The 12,071-nt window shown below is 36.1% G+C and overlaps 1 protein-coding gene across 1 annotated transcript; it reads left to right on the top strand.

Moving 5' to 3' along the window:
* The first annotated feature begins 4,265 nt into the window (after positions 1 to 4,265).
* LOC128204877 (perlucin-like) lies at positions 4,266 to 10,315 on the top strand. Its single transcript, XM_052906280.1, has 5 exons — positions 4,266 to 4,352; positions 5,017 to 5,108; positions 6,559 to 6,661; positions 7,938 to 8,054; positions 10,191 to 10,315. The coding sequence occupies exons 1-5, from the start codon at positions 4,313 to 4,315 to the stop codon at positions 10,313 to 10,315; spliced, it is 477 nt and encodes a 158-aa protein (XP_052762240.1). The 5' UTR covers positions 4,266 to 4,312.
* Positions 10,316 to 12,071: the final 1,756 nt, after the last annotated feature.

The following is a 12,071-nucleotide window of genomic DNA, read 5'->3' as shown; positions in this document are numbered from 1 at the left end:
TAACATATAATAATAACAGCGTCCAACGATGAGGCCACCGAGTAACGTCTAACATCTAATAACAACAGCGTTCAGCGATGAGGCCAGCGTGTAACGTCTTACATCGAGTAACAACGGCTTTCAGCGATGAGGCCAACGTGTAACGTTTAACATCTAAGAACAACAGCGTTCAGCGATGAGGCCACCGTGTAACGTCTTACATCGAGTACCAACGGCTTTCAGCGATGAGGCCAACGTGCAACGTCTAACATCGAGTAACAATGGCGTTCAGCGATGAGATCACCGAGTAACGTCTTACCCAGAGCATAGACGGAGTTAAGCGATGAGGTCACCGAAAACGTTTAACCTGGAGTGTAGACGGCGTTCACCGATGAGACCACCGAGGAACGTATAACCTCGTTCGCCTTTGTGAAATTTATTTATCATATGGTATTTCCTCATTTATCCATGTTTTTGAAATGAGTGAAATAAAGGAATCTTGACTTCCAAAAAAATCACCATTGACCCTCGGGGTTGTGATTATACATTTCTGCTAAATCACTCTTATATAATCTTAATAACTCAGGTTGACGGTGTCATAACTATAACATATACCATATATACCGTCTCCGTGGCCTAGTGTTTAAGACGCCCGCCTACAGAGTAGGAGGTCGAAGGTTCGAGTCTCACACGGGGCTTGTTCTGACATTGCCGGTAGCCGCCCCAGCAGCTAGTTAAATCGAGGGTACCGATTGCCTTCCTGCCAGGCGCCTGGCATATGGAATGGAAATTTGATTAAAGATGTTCACAAATGTAGGTGTCTCATAAGCCCAAACGGCTGGCCCTCAACTAACAGGGGTGACACTTTAATAAACTAACACGTTACACTTTTACAAACCTATGACCTACAATCTCATTTACTTTACTGGAAAACGGCAAACGAGCTTTTAATATTTTAATTTAACAATAAGTCAATACATTTCACTTTTGAAGCGTTTTTTTAATTACTTTCTGTTAACCTTATTTTCGAACAAAACAGTTTCTTTCGAAATATTATCTTTTGTTTGAAAAAAGTACAAATAATAAAACTATGTCGTTGCGGACAGCAACTCCGTAAATATTTTGTACAAATTTTATTTCTTTTGTATGCATTTCTGTGTCGAATGAATACAGTCAAAATCTATCTCGTAAACCTGACCATGAACTTATGATCCCCATATTATGAGATCGGACGATTTCACAAAAGAATATGGCATTTTAATAAATTATATTTGAGGCCAAACTTATGAAAGTTATGAGTACTGCGTCTTGACATAAATCGCGTAGAATTCCTTCGTATTGTTTCATGAGAAAAGCGCAACTGTTGTTCATTTTTTTTTAATTTAATGTAAAAACGACACTAACGATTCAGCGTTCTGTTGAACCGTACAAAAAGGCAATGCGTGGAAAACTCGCAACTTTTAAGAAGCTATTGGTTTGATTCTAAAAATGCGTTTAAGCCCTTTTTGACGACGGGCAAACTATTAAGCTTTACCTCTGACTTTTAACTTCATAATGCAGAACTGGTTATAACTTAAGTCCAAAAACATAATGAATTGAAGGTAATAAAGAGTGTTTTCATTTAAACACTTGTTTGTAATTATAATTATTCATTTCAAAATAAACTGCAGCTTTAAAGCTGCACTCTCACAGATTTATCGTTTTTACAACTTTTTTTATATATTGTCTTGGAATGAGCAAATCTTTGCGGAAATATCTGCAAACCAGTGATATAAAACATCTGACTAAAGATCAGATCGCAGATTTTCATATTTCCGTTCGAAAATTAATGTTTTATGGCTAAAAGCGTTACTAAAGGTTAAAGGAAAACGCATAAAACATCATTTTTTGAATAGAAATATGACAATCTGCAATCTGATATTTTGTCAGCAGTCTTATATCACTGATTGTAAGATAGTTACGCAAAAATTGGCTCATTCCAAGACAAAAAAAAAGTTGTCAAAACTTTCAATCTGTGAAAGTGCAGCTAAAATGTGTCAATATTTCATGACCCGAAACCAGTGAGCCCAAATTTAAACTTTCACGGGTAATATGATATGTTATTCAGTTGACGAATAGGTAAATAGTTTGGTTAACAAAGCTCCTATAGAGTGTTTTCAATAACGGACTAGATTAGGAGATTCAACTCCAATTAAGTTATAATTCGCTACCCCCTCCGAACAAATAGTATATGAACTGAAGGTACTCAGTTTATTTTCAATTCTTACAATGTCCCAGTTCAAGTTTTTAGTACGTCAAATGTTTAACTAACATTACTTTTGTGAGAGAGAATATTGAATTTCTTCATAGGTATAAAAGAACGATGTATGCGTATTCTTTAATTTGACCCAAGGCGAATTGAAGTATTTCACTCAATCTCAATTTGATTTCATATATCTCAATATTGAATATTATATTTTCGCTTAATTTTGCGCTGATTTATAAAGGACGCTTTATTGGACAAAATGAAAATGGAAGACTTTCAAATTCAACTGTATAAATTAAATATATATATTGAACCGAACTAATAATTTGATAAAGTTTATTGGCAATTGACATTATTTGCCTTTGGCCATTTACAAAACAATCATTTTATTGCAACATAACATATTTACATATATTCAAATATGTTAAATGTATATAATACATTACTATGATAATTGTATTGTAAATTGTGAAAATAACATGCGTACAGTATATATTATAGGATTATATGCTTAGTAAATAAATCTATATGAACTGCTTATAAAATATTATTGAAAACACTGTATATATTTAAACTAAATATATTGAATGTCCAGGTGAGTATTTCTAAGAAGCTGCTAACAATTTTGATTTTTATTCTCTAAGTTTCATTCCATGGTACCGGAATTTCGCAATGTTGTTAACAAGTTTCTTAATTTTTATTTCTTAATTTTCTTTATTTGATAAATGTATCCCAGTCCGTTAATTGGACGCAGTTTGGCAATTGGTGTCCTTTTCGTCGGACTATTTGTTTGCCTTAAAGCTGCCCTCTCACAACTTTTATTTTATTTTTTGTCTTAGAATAAGCCAATTTTGCGTTAATGTCTGAGGACCAGTGATAAAAGACTGCTGACAAAGGATCAGATTGCAGTTTTTCATAATTTAGTACGAAAATTGATGTTTTATGCGAAAATTCTCATTTTTTTTAAAGCGTTCATAACCTTTTAAGCCACAAAATCTAAATTTTCGAACGTACAAAAATATAAAATAAATATTAAGAACTGCGATCTGATATGTTGTCACCAGTTTTATATCACTGGTTTCCAGTTATTTACGCAAAGATTGGTTCATTCCAAGACAAACAATAAAAAAGTTGTCAAAACGGTCAATCTGTGAGAGTGCAGCTTTAAGCGAAAAATGATATGATCGACCATGTAATTAATGAAATTATAACTTCATAGTAACAAAATGTGTGACGACATATTTAAGTAATACGCATAGTGAGATGACATGAATTAAAATCTTAATGATACAGAAAGGGCGGAGTGAACGTAGCACACGAGCCCTTCTTAATCATGAACATTTACTTCAGGTCATCTAACTGACTTAGAATACAACCTCATTGGCTCATTGTCAGCGCAAAATCTGATGCAGGGATTGTGTATCGGATGAGTGGCAGTGAGCGGACCTTTAAACACCTGCGAAAGTTGAAATTCCTAATAATTTAGCCTAGTACTTAATGATTTCCTATCTGCAATTTCATTGGCTTAAATGCAGGATGTATTCTGATGAACAAAAGATCACATGACTCACGCATCTATCCAAGATAATGAACGGACCTTTGCGCACCATCTACCATAAGTGTTCAGACTCACGCCTCCACCAATCAGATCGCCGGACAGCTTCACACATACTAATTTAGAAGAGCTCTGACCATGTAGTAATAAAACAACCGCCAAATTCCTATTAAACTACTTATTTGTTGTATCAAGTGATATTTTATGTAGCTCGCGCATGCGCACTTAATGCTACTACAGAGGCATTTGTGGGGCATTTTTGTCCGAACAATGAAAAAAGTAGGTATTTATTTTAAATCTTGTAAACGATGAGTCTGTATCGGGCTGCGCCCAAGCCTACTGACCAGATTATTTGGGAGAACGATAACTTTAACATAATAATCAAGAATAATGACAGCTTTTATGACACAAAATATGGCTCACGAACTACTGATAAGACGTTTAGAAGTTTGGAATATATATCAGGTCAAATATAGGTATGGTCAGTGATAGTTAACACAGCTGTTTTAGTTTTGGATGTTTTAAAAAACACAATGTTTGGAGTTTTAGTCTTGTTGTCGCTAACAGGCTTTGGTAAATAAATTTACAATAAATGTTTTATCGTATGTGCACATGTAAATAGTCAAGTCGGCATGTTTCTCCTCGTCGCCGTCGGTTGCGTCGTCGTCTTGCAAATATTATTTTTTAAATTGATTCATTGCGCAAACTTTAATTTGTGATATATATATTTTTAGATTATTTAGACATTAAATAGGAATAATAATAATGAGAATCACAATAAACATTTTTCAATTATCTAAATCAAATTAAAGTATTATTTTAGTTAATTAAAATAAGCTCTTAAAGACCTAGTTTAATGAATGTTTGACATGAAAATCCCCTGCTGTGCATCTCTTGCTAATTGCACTGATGTCACAGTAGGGGCCAATTTCCTGTTTATATATTTATTGGCTCAGGGCCATTTTGGGTCCAATTCTATAATAAAACCTCAAAAACTGCACAGCGGGATATTCAGATTGGAGATCTGATAAGACAATTTAGCAATTAGATCAAGATCAATACATAGAGGTTGTGTACAAAACACGTTTTTTTTTTTTTTTTTTTTTTTTTTTTTTTTTGGGGGGGGGGGGGTGGGTGGTTGCGGGTCACTTATAGAATAATTAAACTATGCCTTTAATCCTGAAAAGCTTCAGATATTTCGAGAAGTAAGCGCCTGCTGGTGTTATTTTTTTGTCAGGCTACTCGGCGTGTCCCCAGGGCTGGCAATCTGACTACGGACACTGCTACCAGTTCAACACCAGCAACCGTAAAACATGGACTGACGCCGCGGTAAGTATACTACACGAGATCTTCATACTACCTGAAAGCTGCACTCTCACAGAATTACTGTTTTGACAACTTTTTTTAATTTTTGTCTTGAGATGAGGATGAGCCAATTTTTGCGTAAATATCAAACAAGCAGAGATATATGACTGCTGGCAAAAGAGCAGATCTCAGATTTTCATATTTCTGTCAGAAAAATGTTTCAGGCGTAAAAGCGTTACTTACGGTTAAAGAAAAATGCACATATACTCTCATTTTTGAACTTTAATATCAAATTCTGCTATCTGATTTTTTGTCGGAACTTTTTTATCACTGGTTTCCATGCAAAAATTGGCACCTTTCAAAACAAAAAATAAAATTGATGCTGAACGGTTGATATGTGAGACTGCAGCTTAAAATAGTTGCTACTTATAATAAAATTATTCGAATTTGCTACTCATTTTCATAGCTTGCTGGGGCGGTCTAAAATTTTACGTTAAAGGTATAACTTAGGGGCGTAACCTGTTGTCTTGATTTAATGCACCAGTCAATTGTAACCACGCCCCCTCCTGGTCCGGAGAAATCCGAGGACTTTGACCTTCGGTTCAGCCAAACCCGGGTAAATTACCGACGAAATGTTTGTTAAATCCGCACTAAATGCCCCGCACCACAGGGCACCCTAGGTAAGACCCATCCCACGCTATCTTTGGCGCGAGGAAAAAATCACCGCATTCACCCGGCATTGTGGAGCAACCTCGAAGATAAAAAAATGGCTCATTTCCCCAGCTATCCCCGGTTTACCTTGGACCGGGGGATGGGGGTACAATTGACTGGTGCATAAAGTGTTGGCAGAGGTTTGGTTGAGGTCTCCTCCAAGAACATTTTGGCATGCCCTTTTTTACCGGCTTTATAAAAGGTTATTATTTGATGAAGTGTAAGATCGCAATATATTTTTCCACGTGAGCACCTGCTAGATAATTAAAAATGGCGATGTTTTGTTGACTGAAGTCGATCTGAATTAGTGTTTCATGTAACACTTAAAGGAGCTGTACACCGAATGATGAAATAGCGAAAACAAAAGAAAATTGTCGAAAACTTACATAAGCTTGGTATCGATGTGTACAATGCATTGAAACTTAATAACTGAAGTACCGCAATTATTTATTTTTTTTACAGTTTTTTCGTATTTTTCCAATTAACTTTTTTTCGTTGCCATACTGGTGTACAGTCCCTTTACGTGTAATGAGAGAAAGGTATTGGTTAAAATAATTTATGTTTTTTTTTTGTTTTTTTTAACAATGCAGTGTTAAACATTGTGGAGTTACAGCTGAAGGTTATATTTAACATTGGTATGAATCTATCGACTTGTGGCGTTGAGTGAACAAAATGAATATATAAATGTTAAAAAAGTCCTTTAACGCACATTATAGTGGCTACATTTTAATCAGAGGAATGGCCATCGGCAATTTAATTTCAGACAGCATGTCGCTATGAGGACGTGCGCGCGCATTTGGTTTACATCGATTCTGCAGAAGAAGACCTTTACATTGTCTCCAAGCTAAAACCTCTTGTAGATACAGGTAATTCGGCGTAGTTACTGTACTTTGTAAGGCCAGAGTTTAACCCAAATAATAAAAAATAGTAGTTTTTATCTCGCCGAACGTTTCTCCAATGTAAAAAAGAAATTAAAATTAGTGTTCTATAATCCATATTACAGAACCAACAGGTGTACCAATTGACATTCATTATCTGTCTTTTTACTTCAATACCACGTAAACCAGTTGAAAATACGCAGGGAAACTCATTCGGAAGTCCTCGGCCATTTTATCGGAAACAACCTCGGATGTATTTGGACGGTTTACATACTCAAAAAGTGGTACGGATAAGACCGCTGCAAAAAGATCGCGTAGTAATCTTTTTGAGCAGTTAAAGTTTATGACTTAACTCTTGGGAATATTAATTATGTTTGCAATGTAACATTTCACTGGCAATCAATTTAACCTGAGATCAATAATACAACTCTTAAACACTACATTAAATTAATGATATTATTCAAAAATATAAGAACTACTTCAACTATTGTACCGGCATACATCCGAGGTTTTTTTTTTAAAATGGCCGAGGAGCTCCGAATGGCGGAAACTTTACAGGTACCCGTAACCATACCAACGTCCTGTCAAAAGTGAAAGTAGTTATTCACAATGTCATAACCACTTATTTCTCGCGATTTCTGCAGATATAGAAAGGTTTTCCTGCAAAAACGTTGCGAAGTTTATGTTTCTTTATTTAAATCAAACCGTCGAGAACTTTAGGCGTGTACAATGTGATTTTTGTAAATCGAGCATACTCAATTGTGTTTATTCTTCTGTTCTTTTTGAATCAACATCACTATGGAAATAGTTCTTGTAAATATGATTATTGCTCGCAAATAGCCACGAAATTATCTTTGCATCAAGAACACAATTGCTATGTTGTTCTACAATAATAAACAGAAGGAGTTACAGTCGAAACCCTTTGCCGGCTTGAGCTCCAAAGGACCAGTGGAAATACCTCGAGCCTCGAGAAATACGAGTCAATCGGAAATTGATCATTTACCAGAGGTTTAATAATGATATATCTAACGCTAATGTTTTACGCATAGCATCCTCACTTTGGTGAACGAGAATGGATTTATTACATTCAGTAGAAACAATTCGGTTTTATACATCTAGTTCCAACCAAAGAGGAAATCGAACCAAGCGAGTTCGAGCTAACGGGTTTCGACTGTAACTGTTTCGAAATGCTCATACAACTGCAAGACAGACCTTCATCGATATGACCTAAAGTTAAAATTGTATCAGTTAACATTCCATTCAGGTCAATCGAGTGATAAGCTGACTTCCGTTTGGATTGGCGGGGAAGATCCGGTTGAAGGGGCGTGGCAATGGTACGGCACGGGCGACCCGATCGTCGAGTACACAAACTGGTACCCAGGTATGGAATTGAAGAACGCTTGGGAACAGAGGTATGCACTAACAGCATCTGGTTTATGGTCAAGTCCTTATATAACTTATGAAATGGAGTGAGGCCATCGTCACGACAGTTGAAACGGGTTACAATGATTTAAAATGTTGCTTCATGTCGAGGCCAACACAGGATATATGTTGTCGTGTATCGCGTGAAGTTGAAAACTAGCCGTTATAACTCGCGCAGTGACGGAACCAGCTTTTAGGAACTTTAAACACTCTAAAACATAAACAGTCGAACCTCGCTGGCCATCCAAACAACCTCGCATGTATGATGGACGTATGTATGATTGTACATCAACCAATGAACGCTGGCAAGGGTTTTCAATGTCGGAAATCTTTACATTTTAACTACGCAGGAAGTAGTTCTCGTAGTAATTTGAATTAAGCGGATAGACTTCAAGACTTTACTCTTTGGAATCTTTTTTAACAATTCAATCATACACTTCACTGGCAATCAATTCAAACTTAGATATAATAAAAAATACACGTTAAAACACTATGTACAAATAATTAATACTATAATTTAAATGTAAACGAACATCTTCTACTGATGTACCGGCATATATCCGAGGCTGTTTTCGATGGTAAATGTCCGAGTGGTTCCGAATGAACTAAGCTGATAATCTAATTAGACATCGTCGTACGCCTGTCGGACACGCTATCGCCATACGTTGTCGCCGTCCATTTAAAACTCCTGCTGGTTACTGACGAACAAATACAACACAATGCGGGTGATGCATGACTTGGTGGCTTAGTTGCTCCATTAAACGGATTCCTTTCGAACACGCACACAACCCGTATCCCCGTCACATTTAAGGGCGAGTTTGACCTCGTCATTTATTAGTTTCTATATTTGATATTACTTTAGAAGTATTCCAACTAAGGGACTAGTTCATAAATTGCAGAACAATGCTTTCAATATTTTCCACGTTGCATGATAAAATGTGAAGTTTAGTATGTTTTATAAAACTTAAGCACTTTAATTGATAATGAAACCTTAAGTTATTATAGCCCTGCTTATCATTTTGAAATATTTGATTTTAAATACCAACTCAATCATAACAACTCGGCCATCTCCGGCAAGATACAGGCCGAGGTGTTCCGATTGATACCAACTTCCTCCCAAATAGCTGAAGGTTACACAGTACTATTACAATATCCTTTATGTTTATAAACCTCCTACGCAGTAATCTGCCTTGGCGACAGCAAAAGGGAGAGTTTTGAAAAAATAACATTAAGCTTAATTTTTTGTTTTGAAAATATCATTCGAACGAATGAACTTTCGATAATTCCCTCTTAATGTATAGTATTTTTTATCCCCGTTCTTTTTACTCATAAGAGTAAAATGTTTTACAAAAACATATACAATATATAAAGCCAGGAATTCACATAACATGCCGGTACAAATAAAAGGTTAATTTCAAAATACGTGTGTATTCAGTTTGTACCGGAGGATTAGCTGCTTGAAAACAACAACAACAACAACAACAACAACAACAACAACAACAACAACAGAATATCTATAATTTCGTGCGTAAACTATCGTAACAATATTATCAACCATAATGTCCTTCGAACATATGTATACCCAACATATTATCATTGAAATAATAACCGTTTTTTGTTTATCTACATGCACTTTTTTCTTCTCATTTTATTGCGCTAACTTGATGCTATGCATCATTTTTTTTCTTTTCGCTATTTGAAATGCCGTGGCATGGGTTTTAAGGTAATGTAGACGCATCTGGTATAGAAGCGGAGATATGTGTTATCTGAGCCTGCGGGAATGGGACATGTGCTTAAAACATCTTTTGTCATTACCTAACATATGTAATTTTCCTTAATTAAGTATCGTTCACTGCTGCTACTTCTGCTTCTGATTTTGTTGTTGCTGCTGCTGCTGTTTCTCATGGTGTTGTTGCTGCTACTGTCCTGCTGCTTTTGATGCGCCTGTTGCTACTGCTGCGGCTACTGCTGCTGCTGCTGCTGCTGCTGCTGATAATGTTTAACGCAATAACAGTTGCTGACTTGATGATGTTATTGAATGGTTCCCTAGTTTCAAATTAACCCCATCCTTTCCATCCAATCCATCCAATCCCAGGTCAGCCTGACAGCGGAAGTGGCGACCACGATGAGGACTGTGTTTGTCTGGTCGGGAACCACAACTACCTCTGGCAGGACCACAGGTGCACGGAGCCCATGTTCTACGTCTGTGATATGGAGTAAGTAAACAGCGACGATTTAACTTTTGTTTCAAAGTTTTGGGGCTTTATTGTATTTAATTGTCCTGAGATAATATTTCGCATTTTCGTGGCGAAAAGCGACAATGCTAAAATTGTAAAATACTACAGGTGGCGGGGCGAAAATGCGGCAATGCGCCAATTTGACAAAGGCTTGACTTATTACTCTAGCCAGAAATGACACCAAAAGTAAATAATTATGAGGTTATCAGGTATCGATAGTTCATCCCTGTTTGGAAATCGTGAACATTTTCATTGATTGATCTAAAATATTTTAATATATTTTGTTATAAGGGACATAACACCAATCATATATCACTAATCGGAAGTGTTATATTTGCCTCCCATGCAGAAAAGTTGCTAGATCATTTATACCTTGAATGTATTTTACATGTTCACTGCATGTTACATTTGTGTGATGTTGTATAATATGTTCGTTCGGCTTGACGTTTTATTGAGATGAATAGGCCTGACACGTGGCGGCTCCGTGATTTGATCTTATATGCGGGTTTACCTTTGGCGGGGCGAAGGGAAGGGGGGATGCGTGCCCGGGCCCTTACACAGAGACGAAATAAAAATGGTTTTAATGTTCTAGTGGGAGGGGGGGGGGGCTCTTCTACTGCCAAAATTAGTTGTATTTTTAAGTTGAAATTATGCATTATGGTGTATTTTTTATCTCCGATGTTGTCATTCAAATGCTGCTTTTGACATAGGAGTGGGGCTAGTAAGAAAGTGCGACTCCACCCTAAATCCGCTAGTTAAGTGTATATTCCAGAAACACTTTTATCAAAGCTTTTCCCTTTTTCTTCAGAGATCCAGCCCGTACAGTGGTCGGCTAAACACGCATTAAATTTGAGATATTGTTTATAAATCATTAAAAATATTAAAAATTCGATCTAACAGTGTTATCATTCAAAACAAATGTTCCTTATATACGTTTCAATCAGCGAAACTATCCTTTTCTTGGGCTAATATACTTTAATATGATTTAAACAGCTAACGATCCCTGTTTATTTATGATAAGTTCGCGTTTATGTATCATAATTATTGTAAACAAATTTGTTTACAATAATTTAAATAAATAAACACAAATTTCCGTTGTGATGATTAAGTATACACGTGGCGAAAAGTAAATTGATTCGTTAGATAGTACATCAACCAATGAACGCTGACAATGGTATGGCCTGTTTGTCAAATATCACTCACGAAAACAATTAGTAATGACATCTGCTGACTATTAGCATACTTTCATATTTATCGTTTTCTTAAAAAACATTTCGTTACCGATAGTGACTTCTTTAACATGACCTCGACGGTTTAGCATTTCAGGTCATAGCTCGGAGCTTTTAACCAATCACATTCGAGCGCGCCTAACGATTAGCCAATCAATATCCAGCGCGAGGTCGTATGATCAGTGGTGAGATTTATTTAGAAGGTCAAATAATGTTCAAGTATGAGGCCCGTCACTCCAAAATTATTATCGCTAGCTTGTAACTTTTATAACTTTTATAAAAGCAAAATATATAGCTCCGTTTTGAAGGAAAGAATACTTTAATACACAGTTAAATATCCGAATAAATCCAACATTAATTGCGTGAATTAAAATAAACTTCAGTGTAATGTTAAGTTCACGTAGAGCTCTCTGTATCCTCAAGTTTGATAATATTTTATGATATAGAGGTCTTAACGTCATTAGACCAGGAAAAGCGGTTATTATTATAAAATAAAAGGTATATTAAAAA

Source organism: Mya arenaria, chromosome 10 (genome assembly GCF_026914265.1).
Source record: "Mya arenaria isolate MELC-2E11 chromosome 10, ASM2691426v1".
Taxonomy (NCBI): domain Eukaryota; kingdom Metazoa; phylum Mollusca; class Bivalvia; order Myida; family Myidae; genus Mya; species Mya arenaria.
Note: the sequence above shows the minus strand (reverse complement) of the source record. Positions and strands in the feature narration are given on the sequence as shown.

What these genes read in the sequence shown, in the direction of transcription:
- LOC128204877 (XM_052906280.1), top strand. Translation starts at nt 4,313, where the DNA reads ATGTTTGGAGTTTTAGTCTTGTTGTCGCTAACAGGCTTTG. An exon ending in AAACATGGACTGACGCCGCG is followed by an intron (nt 5,109 to 6,558) that starts GTAAGTATACTA and finishes ATTTAATTTCAG; the next exon opens with ACAGCATGTCGCTATGAGGA. An exon ending in AAAACCTCTTGTAGATACAG is followed by an intron (nt 6,662 to 7,937) that starts GTAATTCGGCGT and finishes CATTCCATTCAG; the next exon opens with GTCAATCGAGTGATAAGCTG.